The sequence below is a fragment of the Zea mays genome, chromosome 1 (assembly GCF_902167145.1).
Source record: "Zea mays cultivar B73 chromosome 1, Zm-B73-REFERENCE-NAM-5.0, whole genome shotgun sequence".
Classification (NCBI taxonomy): Eukaryota; Viridiplantae; Streptophyta; class Magnoliopsida; order Poales; family Poaceae; genus Zea; species Zea mays.
In genome coordinates this window covers 243,266,354-243,282,722 of record NC_050096.1, presented here as the reverse complement: position 1 = coordinate 243,282,722, position 16,369 = coordinate 243,266,354, and the positions used below count along the sequence as shown (strand labels likewise).

The 16,369-nt window shown below is 42.2% G+C and overlaps 1 protein-coding gene across 6 annotated transcripts; it reads left to right on the top strand.

Annotated features, from left to right (window-relative positions):
• The first annotated feature begins 8,108 nt into the window (after positions 1-8,108).
• LOC100274411 (uncharacterized) lies at positions 8,109-16,039 on the top strand. 6 transcript variants are annotated; one of them, XM_035965171.1, is made up of 15 exons: positions 8,168-8,747; positions 9,238-9,299; positions 9,511-9,583; positions 9,664-9,720; positions 10,454-10,509; positions 11,568-11,626; positions 11,915-12,128; positions 12,676-12,762; positions 12,833-12,907; positions 13,002-13,085; positions 13,851-13,915; positions 14,443-14,653; positions 14,856-14,944; positions 15,477-15,591; positions 15,694-16,039. In XM_035965171.1, exons 7-15 carry the CDS (start codon positions 11,937-11,939, stop codon positions 15,730-15,732), a joined length of 957 nt encoding a protein of 318 aa, XP_035821064.1. In that variant the 5' UTR covers positions 8,168-8,747; positions 9,238-9,299; positions 9,511-9,583; positions 9,664-9,720; positions 10,454-10,509; positions 11,568-11,626; positions 11,915-11,936; the 3' UTR covers positions 15,733-16,039. The 6 variants fall into 6 exon arrangements, with proteins under 6 accessions (XP_035821062.1, XP_035821064.1, XP_035821063.1 ...); XM_035965170.1 differs by having other exon boundaries at positions 11,713-12,128; XM_035965169.1 differs by lacking the exon at positions 9,238-9,299 and having other exon boundaries at positions 8,109-8,747; positions 11,713-12,128.
• Positions 16,040-16,369: the final 330 nt, after the last annotated feature.

Sequence of the window (16,369 nt, the reverse complement as noted above, 5' to 3'; positions counted from 1 at the left end):
GAGCATGGTGTGGTGACAAGGAACAAAGCTCGACTTGTAGCCAAGGGATACTCACAAGTCGAAGGTTTGGATTTCGGTGAAACCTATGCACCCGTAGCTAGGCTAGAATCAATTCGCATTTTACTTGCCTATGCTACTTACCATGGCTTTAAGCTTTATCAAATGGACGTGAAAAGTGCCTTCCTCAATGGACCAATCAAGGAAGAGGTCTATGTTGAGCAACCTCTCGGCTTTGAAGATAGTGAGTATCCTAACCATGTGTATAAACTCTCTAAGGCGCTTTATGGGCTCAAGCAAGCCCCAAGAGCATGGTATGAATGTCTAAGAGATTTTCTTATCACTAATGGCTTCAAAGTTGGAAAGGTCGATCCTACTCTATTTACTAAAACTCTTGACAATGATTTGTTTGTATGCCAAATTTATGTTGATGATATTATATTTGTGTCTACTAACGAATCTACATGTGAGGAATTTAGTAGGATCATGACACAAAAATTCGAGATGTCTATGATGGGGGAGTTGAATTACTTCTTAGGATTTCAAGTGAAGCAACTCCAAGAGGGCACCTTCATTAGCCAAACGAAGTATATTCAAGACATTCTAAACAAGTTTGGGATGAAGGATGCCAAGCCCATCAAGACACCCATGGGAACCAATGGGCATCTCGACCTCGACACGAGAGGTAAATCCATCGATCAAAAGGTATACCGGTCGATGATAGGTTCTCTACTCTATTTATGTGCATCTCGACCGGACAATATGCTTTCAGTATGCATGTGTGCAAGATTCCAAGCCGACCCTAAGGAAGCTCACCTTACGGCCATAGAACGAATCTTGAGATATTTAGTTTATACTCCTAAGTTTGGGCTTTGGTACCCTCGGGGATCCACATTTGATTTAATTGGTTATTCGGATGCCAATTGGGCGGGGTGTAAGATTAATAGAAAGAGCACATCGGGGACTTGCCAGTTTTTGGGAAGGTCCCTGGTGTCTTGGGCTTCAAAGAAGCAAAATTCCGTAGCTCTTTGTACCGCCGAAGCCGAGTATATTGCCGCAGGCCATTGTTGTGCGCAATTGCTTTGGATGAGGCAAACCCTTAGGGACCATGGTTACAAATTAACCAAAGTTCCTCTTCTATGTGATAATGAGAGTGCAATCCGCATGGAAGATAATCCCGTTGAACATAGCTGCACTAAACACATAGCCATTCGGTATCATTTTCTTAGGGATCACCAACAAAAGGGGGATATCGAGATTGCATATATTAACACCAAAGAACAATTAGCCGATATCTTTACCAAGCCACTAGATGAACAAACTTTTAACAAACTTAGGCATGAGCTAAATATTCTTGATTCTCGGAATTTCTTTTGAAGTTTTGCACACATAGCTCATTCATATACCTTTGATCATGTCTCTTTTATATGCTATGACTAATGTGTTTTTCAAGTATATTTCAAACCAAATCATAGATTGAAAGGGAATTGGAGTCTTCGGCGAAGACAAAGGCTTCCACTCCACTCCATCAAATTACTCATCCTTCGCCGTTGCTCCGAGCCACTCTCCAACTTTGGTATAATCTTCACTCACATTTTGTTTGCCAAAGGGGGAGAAAGTAGTTACAAGGGCTTATATTTCACTCAAGTATCCGTTTTTGGTGATTCATGCCAAAGGGGGTGAAAGTATTAGCCCAAAGCAAAAAGGACCGCACCACCACCAATTTTCAAAATTTGAGTTAAGAAAAGGTTTTGAAATGATGAATTTTTCAAATTGGTATCTTACTGTTGATATAATTTCAAATTGGTAAACTCTCTTCAAAAAACTAATATCTATAACCCTCTTGAACACTAAGAGGAGGATTTTATTGAGGGGGAATTTTGTTTAGTCAAAGGAAAAAGCATTTGAAACAGGGGGAGAAAATTTCAAATCTTGAAAATGCTTCTCAAAGTCTTATTCATTTACCTTTGACTATTTGCAAAAAGACTTTGAAAAGAATTTACAAAAGGATTTGCAAAAACAAAACATGTGGTGCAAGCGTGGTCCAAAATGATAAAAATATAAAGAAACAATTCATGCATATCTTATGGGAATTTATTGGTTCAATTCTAAGTAACCTTTGCACTTACATTCTGCAAACTAGTTCAATTATGCACTTCTATATTTGCTTTGGTTTGTGTTGGCATCAATCACCAAAAAGGGGGAGATTGAAAGGGAATTAGGCTTACACCTTTTTCATAATTGATTTTGGTGGTTGAATTGCCCAACACAAATAATTGGACTAACTAGTTTGATCTAGTCTATAAGTTTTACAGGTGCCAAAGGTTCACAATAAGCCAATAAAAAGACCAAGAAAGGGTTCAAACAAAGAGAGCAAAAGATAACCCAAAGGCACCCTGGTCTGGCGCACCGGACTGTCCGGTGTGCCACCGGACAGTGTCCGGTGCACCAAGGAACTCGAAGCTGAACTTGCCACCTTCGGGAAAATGAGAGGCCGCTCCGCTATAATTCACCGGACTGTCCGGTGTGCCAGCGGAGCAACGACTACTTCGCGCCAATGGTCGACTGCAACCGCATTAAATGCGCTACAGTGCGCGCCAGAGTCAAAGCACGCGCAGTTGGCGCACCGGACAGTCTACAGGACCTGTCCGGTGCACCACCGAACAGCCCAGAGGCCCCACCAGTCAGAGCTCCAATGGTCGAACCCTAACGGCCGGATGACGTGGCTGGCGCACCGGACAGTCCGGTGCGCCATGCGACAACAGTCTTCCAACGGCCACTTTTTGGTGGTTGGGGCTATAAATACCCCAACCACCCCACATTCAATGGCATCCAAGTTTTCCACCTTCAACACATTACAAGAGCTATATCAAATCCTCTCCCAAGTACGGAATCACTCCAAATCAAATAGTGACTAGAGAGAGCGACATTTGTGTTCATTTGAGCTCTCGCGCTTGGATTGCTTCTTTTCTTTCTCATTCTTTCTTGTGATCAAACTCAATTGTAACAGAAGCAAGAGACATCAATTGTGTGGTGGTCCTTGCGGGAACTTTGTGTTCTGTTTGATTGAGAAGAGAAGCTCACTCGGTCTAAGTGACCGTTTGAGAGAGGGAAAGGGTTGAAAGAGACCCGGTCTTTGCGACCACCTCAACGGGGAGTAGATTTGCAAGAACCGAACCTCGGTAAAATAAATCATCGTGTCTCACTCTTTATTGCCCGCGATTTGTTTTTCACCCTCTCTCTCGGACTCGTTTATATTTCTAACGCTAACCCGGCTTGTAGTTGTGCTTAAGTTTATAAATTTCAGATTCGCCCTATTCACCCCCCCTCTAGGCGACTTTCAGAAGGCCACTGATGGCGTAGTGAATGACTATTTGGTCATCAACCGAAGGCAGTTGCGACTTGAGAGTCAGAAACTTGTGGTAGTACTCCCGCAGAGTCTATCTTTCCAGCTGCTTGCAGAGTGACAGTTCAGCCAAGGCGTCGGTGTCTAGGCGGTACCCTTGGAAGTTGAGCAAAAATTTGTCCCGCAGACTTCTCCAGGAATCGATGGACAACGGGGGCAACCTGGTGTACCAAGTGAGAGTCGGGCCTTCGAGTGCGATGATGAAGGATATGGCCATCGTGGCGTCGTCCCCTCCGGATGATGCAACGACGACTTGGTAACTCATGATATACTGTGCTGGGTCAGTGCTGCCGTTGTACTTGGGGTAGGTCCCTGCCCTGAAGTTGGCGGGTCATGGTGACACTTGCAGGTGCGACGCTAGGGGACTTCGCTCGTCAAGGTAGTTGACACCTTGGAATGCTGCGGCGTGCGGGATGACATGTCCGCACTGAGGAATGAACAGGTCTTCGAATGGCACGCGCTGTTGGAGGGGTGGGCCTTGTTGCAGACCAAGTTGGCCTTCGCTCTGCATGAGCGCAATCTCTTGCTCAAGCTCCTGAGCCTTCTGCTCCGCGTCGTGTATCATCTGGCGCACCTTGGCCTGCGCAGAGACACGTTGGCGCTTGGCCTCGAGGATCTCCTTCTGCTTCTGGAGATTGCGGTTCTTGATGCGCAAGGCCCACAGCTGTAGCTGTTCTTCTGCTAAAACACTGATGACTTCGCCGTCCTCAGTGGCGTCCGCGCCCTCCGGTGGAGCGAAGCCTAGGGGAAGTTGTGGTTGTCCTCCGGAGCTGTAGGTGCGAAGACTACCTTCGGGTGTGGGTTGTTCATTGCGCCGCCTCTTGCTGAGTGTGTCGTCTTCGTAGGCTTCTTGGTGGGTGGTGTCGACAAGGGCCTTGCCCTTTTTCTCAGCCAACAGTGCTGCCTTCGCTGCTTCGTCAACGGATGGGGCTGCCTTCGAGCTAGCTCTCTTGGGTGCCATCGCGGGTGGTTTTCTCGTAGCACGAGCGGTGGACGCCAAATGTTGGAACTTGCTCTCCCGAGCAGGATGATCCAACGGGGGAATGACAATAATGCAAACAAGGTTTTAGCTCAGGAAGACAATTGCTCTGTTAATCTAGCCTCTCAAGGGCACTATGCGGGGGTATTTATAGGTGCCTGAGTGCCCAGCGTCTTGGGTTAAGGACACATGTGCCCTCAAGCGCCCAGGTCATCCCCGGAATATTCTTATAAAGCAGGGTTACAGACTGTAATTACAGAGAAGTCTTTACAAATTAGGCCCGTAATGCGCAGCGGCCACGCGGGGCCTGTTACAATGGGCCGAATTCCACGTGGGCCTTCATGTTGGACGAGGGCGCGGGATGGTGCGACCTCGTCGTAGGCCTTCGTCCTGCAGCGAGATTGGCGAAGGGTGGAGACTGCCAGTCGTTTTGCCTCCGTTGGTGCAGCGAGATTGGCGAAGGCATCGAGCGAAGGGTAGCGTCTTCACCTTCGCCCCAACACGGAGTAACGGCTACAGCGCCAACGGTCGTCTGCAAAAGTCTACAGTGAACAGTGCAACTGCGCGCGCAGAAGTCAGAGCAGGCGCAGAAGGCGCACCAGACAGTGAACAGAACCTGTTCGGTGCACCACCGGACTGTCCGGTGGCCCACATGTCAGAAGCTCCAACAGTCGAACCCTAACGGTTGAGTGACGTGGCTGGCGCACCGGACTGTCCGGTGCGCCATACGACAACAGCCTTCCCCAACAGCCACTTTGGTGGTTGGGGCTATAAATACCCCCAACCACCAACTCTTCAAGGCACCCAAGCATTCACTACTCCTCATTCAATACAAGAGCAATACACAACACTCCAAGACACAAATCAAAGCCTTCGATCAAATCAAAGTACACAATTCAACTCTAGTTTTAGGACTTGTGAGAAAATCGACTTGTGTTCTTTTGTTGTTCTTGTTGCTTGGTTGGCTTTCTTCTTTCTCTCATTCTTACTCTCAAAGCCTTGTAAGCAAAGCAAGAGACACCAATTGTGTGGTGGTCCTTGCGGGGTCTAAGTGACCCGAGAAATCAAGGAAGGAAGCTCACTTGGTCTAAGTGATCGTTTGAGAGAGGGAAAGGGTTGAAAGAGACCCGGTCTTTGTGACCACCTCAACGGGGAGTAAGTTTGAAAGAACCGAACCTCGGTAAAACAAATCACCGTGTCATTCGTCTTATTCGCTTGTGATTTGTTTTCGCCCTCTCTTTCGGACTCGATTATATTTCTAACGCTAACCCCGGCTTGTAGTTGTGCTTAAAGTTTATAAATTTTAGATTTGCCTATTCACCCCCCCTCTAGGCGACTTTCAAAGGGTCCGCAGGTGGGGCCAGCGTGTAAGTGCGTGGGCCACCGTGTATGAATTCTCTTGACGAAGCTCCCTATAATGGGTCCTTCGGTCTTGGTCCTCCTCGGTGAGATGACACATTTTTTCGGCGGCCTCATCAATCTTTTTCTGGAGATCGACGAGCCGAAGCATTTTTTCCATCTTCTTTTGAACCTGTTGATGGATAGCTTCAAGGTCCCTGATCTCTTGGTCCAGTTCCTCCTCCTGAGGTGTTGGGCTGGTAGCCTTCCTCTTCTGGCTCCTACCTTCGCGTAGCGTTTCTTGATTAACATCCAGTGGCTGCAGTGCAGCCCCTGGCCCGACTGTCTTCTTCGGCGGCATGACGAAGGTCGATGTTTGCTGAAGGTGGTCGGATGAGTTCACCGAAGGTGGGGGCCAATGTTGGTCCTTGTTCTCGGATACTAAATACCAAGAACAAAGCAATACAATTGTTAATGGTTAGAGACCTTCGTCCTTCGAAGCATTATCTCCTTTAGGATATAATGATCTTCAGACGAAGGTCATGAAGGACATACCTTCATCATTTTAATAAGAAAAATGTAAACAGAGACATATGAAATACAAAGGGAATATGAATAATCATTTCAAATCATTAGACTATTCATACTCTTATTCTATATGAACATGAATAAACATCAACAATATTCATATTACATTTGTACCTTTGGCTTGACAGAAGATGAAAAAGCGGGAGTGACACAAGAGTGATTACAAGTCAGCGTGAACAGTACGGTGTTACTGTTCATCTATTTATAGGCACAAGACGCAGCCTAGATGAAATTACATTCATGTCCTTGACATTCACTATTGACTATAAGGCAAGCTGTTGAGGACTAAGCAGTCTTTTCCCCCTTAAGTCGGTTTCTCGTTTCACCATCGTTAACGTGCTGAGCCGAAGCTCCTTGAGCCACATCTTCGGAGCTAGCTTGTCCTTCATTCATACTGCACCTTCATACCACGTACACCTTCATCTCAAAGTCGAAGCCTCATGTAACAGCCTGTGTTATACTGAAAAACAAGTTAGTTAAGTTTTTGAGGACCTTCGGAAGAGGAAGGCCCCCAACATACTTGTTCATCTATAACCACTCCATTGCTGAAGTGAAGTATCGGGAAATTGATCTAAGGAAGTTCAGAAAATATTTATCAGGCAATCAATCCCGTTAATCACATCTTAGAAGTTAGAACAGAATATACAGATCAACAACTACCAATAGAAAGGGAAAAATGATGCGTGAATAATAAAAACACAAAACCTTACAATAAAATATATGTACTACGTAATTTCAATTGGCTAAACTAAACACAAAGGTGTTGTAGTCGTTGTCATTCATCTTGATTACTGTACACTATCCAAGACTGAGGAGCTGTTTTAATGCACAAGAGCTAATAGTTAGCTGCTAAAATTAGCTGTATACATCCAAACAATCTAGCTAATAGTTGAACTATTAGCTAACAGTTGTCCCAGCCAGGGCCACATAGACACCTAAAACGTGATATGTGTAAACGATTTAAGTTGTCTGGATGTGCACAACTCTATATCCTATACATTCAGATAATTATGTAATCAAATCCAGCACAACGGAACAATTATATAGGGCCAAGAACCGTTTTATACACTCAAAACATCTAGGAATAACAAAAAGAAAAAGAAGATCTCACTGATTTCATTAAAGTCCTATCTACATGATCCAAAAGTTGCATAACTAAATATAATAATATTGGCCCAAATACTATATAATTCAAAGTACATGGGCAACAGGAAGACAAAGGAACTGGCAAACCAACAGAGAGGGCAAATCAACAAAGAGGCGCCGGGTTGTGGATGAGGGAGGAGAGCTCGACCCACAAGGACTTTGACCTGAGACACTAAGGTAGCGTTTGGTTGAAGAGCCAAGTAGAACGGAACCGTTCTGTCCCAGTTTTGTTGTTGTTTGGTTACAAAGTAACTAGAACGGAATGACTCCAATTAGGGAATATTCTCCTCAGATCCGGAACCATTCTGCTCCAAAAAATCAATGGGACGGAGCCGCTCCGTTCCAATCCCGCTCTCACAGTCACGCTCCGTTCCGCTCACTCTGCAACCAAACAAAAAACAGAACCGCTCCGTTCCAGATTACCAAACACAAAACAGAGCGGCTCCGTTCCTAGAATCAGGAATGGAACGACTCCGTTCTACTTGACTCCTCAACCAAACACTACCTAAAACTGGTAGGGGCAGTTCAGTCATTTAGGGCTAGAAAAAATAAGAAGATAAAAGAAAAGAGAGTAAAAATACAATTAATTCTATTTTAGAGAAGATATTAGTTTATAAGTATAGAAATTAGATTTGAGGAGATTAGAAGAGAGTAGCCAATTTAAATGAGTGTTAAAATAGCAAAAAAAAAAAAAAATTATCGCCCCATGCGCCCGGCCAATTTTCTAGTATATGGATAGGGTTTAGACTTCACAGTTCTCCTGCCTACCCCGTCCCTCCCCAAGCGCGCCGTCTAGGGTTTCACAGCCGTGCCCCGATCCATTCGAGCGCCCCGCACCGCCGCCATGGAGTTTGACGAATACGAGTACTTGGAGAAGGCGGTAGAGCCCGCTCCCCCACAGGCCAATGGTTCCGGCTCCGGCTCCGGCGAGAAGGACCGCGGCTCGCGCCGCCGCGAGGGCGGCGAGGACCGCATATCGAAGCGCTCTCGCTCGGGGGAGGACCGCGACCGGGACAGGCACCGCAGCGGCCGGGAGCACCGTGACCGGGACAAGGATGACGTGAAGGAGGAGAGGAGCCGCGAAAGCCGCGGGAAGGACAGGGACAGGGAAGGGAGAGAACGGGAGAAGGAGAGGGGTGACAGGCACCGGCTGAGAGAGAGGGAAGTGGAACGGGAGCGGAGGAGCCGGAGCCGCTCGGAGCGGCGCCGTGCCGAGGAAGAGGAGATGGTTAGGGAGCTGGAGCGGGAGCGCGAGCGCAGCGAGCGACATCACTATCGCGACCGTGATGTCAGGTACGAATTCGTGAGCTGTCTTGCATAATGCTAATGTGACAGGTCTTGTGCATTTCAATTCAATGGCCTTGTTACGAGCCACGTTGGATTGTCGATTAGTAAAGGGTCTGATGTGATTCATACAGGCTAAGTTTCTCCAAACCCTTTGCAGGGTTAGTTACAAAAACCAACATTTTTTCATCCTGAGCTTGTAAGCAGCTGTACAAACTTTTAAGTCTTGAAGAGAGTAGAGCTGTTGTTTGGATTTGCTTGATTGAGTGAGCATGATTCTCTGTTGCCGTAGAAATTTTGTAGCTGTGTGTTGTAATGTGCAACTTATGTAGTAGCTTTAGGACTTTATTTTCGCACATACATGTCAAACATAGTGAGTTTGCATTAGTACCAATCACCATTGTCTGTAGGCCTGCTAACATATGACTGTAGTTTCATGTTATATTATCATCTAGGATTGATAAGTTTGAATATTGAATATTAATATGGGAACTCGCAGATATGATACGATAGAGCCGTCTTCAGATGGTATCTGCAATTGGGCCTGACTCAAGATATCAGGTCACCATTCTTTTTTATCATCTTTGTGGTGTAGTTGCAAGTTAACAACATGGATTGGGCTGGCACAGTTGGGGTGCTTGGACACATTTGGTTATCTGTGCTTACCAGGGATAATAAACGATGATATAATAATAGTCACAAGTCTATTTTTACTGCTTCATGCATTGCTTATGCTGCTTCGCTAAACATGTTTTCTTTTCTTGTTGTGAAGGCGTAGGAAAGATGACGGGGCAGAGCCAGAAGTTGATCCAGAAAGGGACCAGAGGACTGTATTTGCCTTCCAGGTTTATTTTTTAATGAAATGCTCTACTGTATTAGTTTATACATTGACGCATCAAACTAATGTTAGTAAGCATTACTGCAGCTATCTTTGAAGGCAGACGAGAGAGATGTTTATGAGTTCTTCTCAAGGGCTGGGAAGGTAAGACTCTCTCCAGCAGGTCCTTTAAAGCGTCCTCTACTCTAAATTTTAGAGAAGATTTTCCTCTTTTATGTCTCTAGCAGCGTTCTCTAAACGGTTCTCTAAATATAGAGGACGTTGTTGGATCCTCTATATATAGAGTTTCTCTCTCCTCTCTTCTATCCATTTTAATATTTAAAACAACAGATTTAACAAAACTAAAATATGTACAAACATTTCAGAGTACGATAAATACGTACGTACAACAATTAAAAGTAAAATATGTCTCTACCATAGAGATTTACGTTTAGAGAACGAGATATAAAGAACCTTGTTGAAGAAGGAGGAACTATAGAGGAGAGAATCTTTTAGAGAAGACCGTAAAAGACGAATATAGAGGATGAATTTAGAGGACGTTGTTGGTAGAGACAGTCTAAGAGCATACTGGCCATATACTACTTCCAGGTGTATTTATTGGTATTAGTTAGTCAAATCGTTTTAGGCATTTGTTTGCTATGCCCCCAAAGCAAAACATATGATGCCACACATCGTTTTTAGTGAAGTGGATTTTTTAATCAAATTTCCACATATGATAAAATTTTATATCATTTAAGAGCATATTTAAAGATGTTACATGCTTACAATCTCACTTGTGTCCACTTATATGTGGAAAGAGATAACATTTATCATATGATAAATTGGGATTTTGATGATTTGATAGCTAATTTCTAATGTTAATGCTAACTTTTTCCAGGTTCGTGATGTTCGTCTTATCATGGACCGGAACTCAAGACGTTCTAAAGGAGTTGGGTGAGTATTTTATACCTGTTACAATCCCGATTTGTGCTGTAATCTAGAGATGCACTGAACTCTTGTGTTTATTACTGTTCGCGGTCAGCATATTTGTGGGGTCATTGTCTGGAGTTTAGCTTTAGTATCTCCAGAATTGTGCCACATAAATTGGGGGCTAGGATTTTGATTGTGTCCTGGATGCCAGCATACACTTGTGCACATGAAACCTAAAAATATATATATATATTTTCCCACCATGGATGGACCGAATTTCATTGCTCAAAAGCAATGACATTACAAAAGTTCAATCCATAGTATGTGCTTAACCAAAGCTAACCAAGCCTCCAATTTTGTTGAGTGCATTTTCATTTGTTGGTTGGAAGTTTTGTCGAGGTCAATAAGACTATCTTTTTAAATGATTTTCCTATTACTTGATCTTTTTGATTTGGCTTTCTTCCTACAAAAACATCAGTGCTTTAGACTATCCGCAGCTTATCCCCTTAAAGCTTTAAGGGCACCTTAAAGCTGCAGTGGTTGCCGTAAAGAACATACTAAATTTAGGGGCAGGTCCTCCTGCACCCCTAAATCTAGGGTGTTCTCCCTCTCCCCCCCCTAATTTTTTACACTCTAGACTAGGAATTAAACACAGAATTAATATGTACATACCATTTTAGACTATGGCAAATACATATGTGAAAAATCTAATTTTAAATATATTAGGAATATGATGTATTGCGTATAGGGGGGGTGGATTTAGAGGGAACCGCTGTGGGAGCTGTGATTTAGGGGGGGGGGTGGAATTTTTAGAGGGTGGTGAAAATGTGGGATTTATGAGGATGATATAGAGGGACCCACTGCGGATAGCATGGAATCACTTTAGAAACGTTGTTGTGGATCAACTTCTGTGTATTGGGGATCTACTTCTATCAAAATATATAGCTGATTTTGTGACCGTTGCCTATCAATTTTTTCCTTAAAAAATATATAAATGGCCATATAATTGTGTATGCATCTTTCGTAGTTCGTGTTTGGCATCTTTCTGGGGATCATTTTCATCAATTTGTCATACTCAACAGGATTGCACACTGAAATTTAATAATTTGGTCTACCTGCTGGGATTATCGGCAATTTACAAGTAAGATGGAATATTAGATCATTCTGATGTCAGACAGCAGTCGAGGACAGTTTGATTCCAGTGTATTTGACAAACCCTTGGTGCAGGTTTCTAGGCAATAAAGGGGGCACCCAAGAACCAAGTTCGAAAACCTCCACTAGTTTTGATCAAAATGCCTGAAGTTTTCTGTGAAAATTTGAAATATCTTAACATATGATGCCCCACTTATTGTTTTTCTTTTCTTTTACAGGAAGACAACTTTTTTTGGATGCTTTGATGATTGTACTAAACATATATCTCAATTCACAGGTACATTGAGTTTTACGACGTTATGTCTGTTCCAATGGCAATTGCTCTGTCTGGTCAACCGCTGCTTGGACAAGCAGTGATGGTTAAACCATCTGAGGCTGAAAAGAACTTAGTTCAGTCAAATGCGACATCAGGTGGTGCGGCTTCAGGTGGAGCAAGAAAGTTGTATGTTGGCAATCTTCACTCAAATATTACTGAAGACCAATTGAGACAGGTATATTAGATATGATCTAGTATTCTTACCCAGCTTATAAGTTATTCATTTATCTTTCCTTTTTTCACTATATGATTTTATTGATGGGAAAAAACCCATCGAGGTTATAGCAGAAGTTTTTAGTATGTTTTGTCAGTTACTTAATTTGCTTATGTATTGGGATACATTGGTACTTCATTTTAATAAGGCATACTAAATACTCCCTCCGTTTCTTTTTATTTGTCGCTGAATAGTGTAATTTTGCACTATCCAGCGACAAATAAAAAGAAACGGAGGGAGTACCTGTTGGGCTTCAGTTGGTCACGTGAGTTACAGGGTTTTTACTTGTGGTGCCTAAAATTTTATGTGACCAAAACAAGTAACAAAATAGTTTTGTTTGTTTGTGCATTTTGTTTTGTGGAGACTCAGTTCTCGAAGTCAATATTTTATAATCATGTTCTAGTTAAGGATGCCTTTTATTATGTCCGAATAGGAATGACTGAATGACTGCTACTTGTATTTAGTTCCTCACTATCCATTGTGTGTGATGATAAATTTCTGTCTCCAGGTATTTGAACCATTTGGGCAAGTAGAGCTTGTACAGCTTCCTGTAGATCCAATGACTGGATTGTGCAAAGGTTATGGTTTTATTCAGGTAAGTTTTTTCCCTGAAGCTCCACCACTGACCATGTCTGTGTTTATTCTTACTATGTTGTGCCATGCAGTTTGCACGGCTTGAAGATGCAAAAGCTGCACAGAGCTTGAATGGGCAGCTTGATATCGCTGGCAGAGTTATTAAGGTAGCATTTCTAGCAGTCATGTGGTTTATGGAACAGATATACATGGTTGACAATAGTCCATCCAATTAAGATCATTGTTTTTCCCCATAACCAGGTTTCAGCTGTTACCGATCATGTGGGAATGCAAGCTAGTGGAGCAACTACTGGAGATTTAGATGACGATGAAGGTGGAGGCTTGGTGGGTCAACTTATTTGGTTCAACATGTTGGATAACCTTATAAACTGGGATTTCTATGCCTTTTCTAAGTTTTTGTACTTCGATTTTTGGGCAAACTGGCAAAACAGAGGATTTAACCTTGCACATATATTACAAACAGAACCTTCACAATTTTCGGAGGTTCCGTTACACATACAATAATCTTACAAAAAATATGTTGATATGATTTATTTTTTCTGAAGCATTATGCAACTATCAAGATATGTAATGTTCTTAGCCCTTTGGATAGAAGGGTTTCACATTGAAAGGACTTGCCGAGTTGTATATGATAGGATAGGAAAGCTAGAATGTACATAGTGGAATCATGTTTGTGACTACTTCTACTCATAAGAATTTCATATTATTTTATCTTCTATATTACTATAATTTGCAAGCTACATGTCAGAAAAGGAGAACAGCTGGGCCTGGTTGCATATCATAGCTGGATTCATATAAATTGTGCTGTTTGTATTCTGCCGTATCTTGAATAATTGGCAATGTTCTGGAAATGAATGTATGGGGCTAAACGTATGAATACTTACATTCACCTTGATTTTTTTCGTCATTCAGACCTTTATAGCATCTAAACTGTTTTAATGTTACCACTTCACTTGGTAGTTTGGCATTAATGCATTATGCTATAGGTGAAAACTGGGGAATGGGATGCCCTACCAGTCATCCTACATACATCAATGCTTCTTGCTGGAAGATTTTGCTCTATTTGATGCATTTGTTAAACATGTGCAGGCACTAAATGCAAGTTCCAGAGCTGCTCTAATGCTCAAATTGGACAGGAGTGGTACTGCGACCAGGTATTTGTTAGTCTTTCCTAACAGAGTGCACATCGCATGACTCAATCAATTTGCCTTCATTCCTGATTTCCTTCGGCTGTTAGCTTCTTTAACTAGGGTTAATTTTCAATAGTATATTAAAATCTTTTGTCAATTTGTGAAGCTATACTAAAACCAGGTTAACAAGGTTGCACTGCACACCTCTAGCTTATGTCCTATGGTGTTATTCAGTGATCGTCCACAGATTGCTGTCACCTCCAACATACCATTGGAGATGGGGTTTCAATGCTTTGAAGAATTAGATAAATAGAGTGAAAGTCCTTTATGAATTTGCTAATTAAAGCATATTGGGATCATTGTTTTGTACCGAAGCCTATTTGACTGATACATATTAGCATCAGGATTTATTTTTCCTGGATGTTGATTGTGAAGTTCATCCCTTATGGAGCTTATTTTATTATCGACAGAGTTGTGGTTGCCTCAGATATAGTTATACTAAATAATTTGCTGTTTTTGTTTTGTTGACTTCTCTTGGTTATTATCTACAGCTTAACTCGTGGTATTGGTGCTGCTGGTGTGGCTGTACCAGCTACTTCTGTTATTGGGGCTCCAGGAGCTGCTTCTCTTCTACCACCAACAGTTGCTGCTGTTGGATCAGTTCCTGGGGCACCTGTGCTTCCTGTTACCACTCAGAATGTGACCATGTCTACACCTACAGAATTCTTGTTGCTTAAAAACATGTTTGACCCAGCATTGGAGGTATTCCTCTTCTGCAAGTGTTTTAGGCATGCTGTGGGTGTGACGATTTTTTTTGTTTGGTTGATTCAAATTTATCTTGCTTGGCATTTGTATTACTTAATACTTATTACCTTTGTTTTGATGATACTTGATACTACTATTAGTCACTCATCTGCAGCTTGCTAACCTGACTGATCAGAAGTTTTTCTTTTTCTTTTTTCAGACAGATCCTGATTTTGACTTGGATATTCGAGATGATGTCCAAGATGAGTGTTCCAAGTTTGGTGCAGTGAAGCATATTTTTGTTGACAAGTAAGCTTTCCCATTGTTCATATTCCTTCCGTTTAAAATAATAGTTCACCTTGGCTTTCCCCCAAGTCCAACTTATTTAAGTTTATAGAAGAATCCACCTGCATATGCAACATCAAATTAGTTTCCCTAAGTTCTCCATGAAATATCTTTTGATAGTGCATTTATTTAAACTTGTAGATGTTACTATATTTTTTTAAAAACTGGGTCGACGTTAGAAAAGATTGACTTAGGACAAGTCAACTATAATTTGGACGCAGGGAGTGGAATTTGTCTTGGCTGTCCTACAATAGTAGTGTAATGTGACTTTGATCTACTTAATCAACTCAATTATATATATCTTATTATCTTCTATCTGTTCCTAATTTGAGTCATGTTTCTTTAAAATCTGATGCATTTTACTCTGTTCCTTTTTCTAATGGCGCTTACTTTGGTTCTGGACTTTTGATAGTGCATTTCTTTATTTTATGTGGCCGTGTTTTTAGTTCTCAACTTTCGATCAACTAACATGTCACTTCTGTTGTTGTTGGAGCAGAAATACTGCAGGCTTTGTGTATCTGCAGTTCGATAGCGTGACTGCAGCAGCAAAGGCCCAAAATGCCCTTCACGGAAGATGGTTCGCTGGGAAGATGATTACAGCGACATTTATGGTAATGCGATCTTGAATTCCAGACGTTTTGTTTCTTAATGGATAACTTGTTCCTATTTTTATTGGATTTTAAAAAAAACATTCCTTTTTATTTTCTGACCAGTCCGCTCTGGAGTACAGTACGAAGTTCCCAAACTTGTGAGCATATGCCGGGAAGAGTTGGCCAGACCTGCATAGTTCGTTTGGAGTATTCGCAAGTGCTGTATCGTTGGATGGTAGACGAACACCTTATTGATTGTATGACAGGGTAGTTGCAGCACCGGGCGTCACTATCAGTACAATGCTTGATGTACTTTATTTACGGCGTCGCAGTGACCAAACCTTATTTTTGTCCACCGAATGAAATGCCCTATCATCTCCAGGCTTGTTGGCATATGGTTGATTTTCTGGACGATCACCATAACACATTTTTGTCAGATTTCCAATGTGCTTTATTTTTTATTCTCTTATGTTTCAGGATGTTTTGATATGTTCTTGCTTTCACCAAGAAGTTTGCCATTTCAATCCGTTTCATTTTATTTTATTCGACTGATACAGTTTATTGTTTTTCTGTTCTCTTTTAGGGCTAGTTTGACATCCACATTTTTCCATGGGATTTCTAATTTTTCAAGGGAAAATGAACTAATTTCTTTTGGGAAAATGAAAAACACTTGGCGAAACGAGGTTTCCAAACTAGGCCTTAACAAGAAATTCACCGGCGAAGGAAAACAACAACAAGCTCCAAAGAATGTGTCTTGCTCCAACCACGTTGCATATTATATTTATATATTTTATGAGTT

Bases quoted from the DNA above. Each gene is read 5' to 3' on its own strand.
- LOC100274411 (NM_001360588.1), top strand. From the start codon at position 8,299: ATGGAGTTTGACGAATACGAGTACTTGGAGAAGGCGGTAGAGCCCGCT. The intron at 8,748-9,510 runs GTACGAATTCGT...CTTGTTGTGAAG, and splicing joins TATCGCGACCGTGATGTCAG to GCGTAGGAAAGATGACGGGG. The intron at 14,654-14,855 runs GTATTCCTCTTC...TTCTTTTTTCAG, and splicing joins TGTTTGACCCAGCATTGGAG to ACAGATCCTGATTTTGACTT.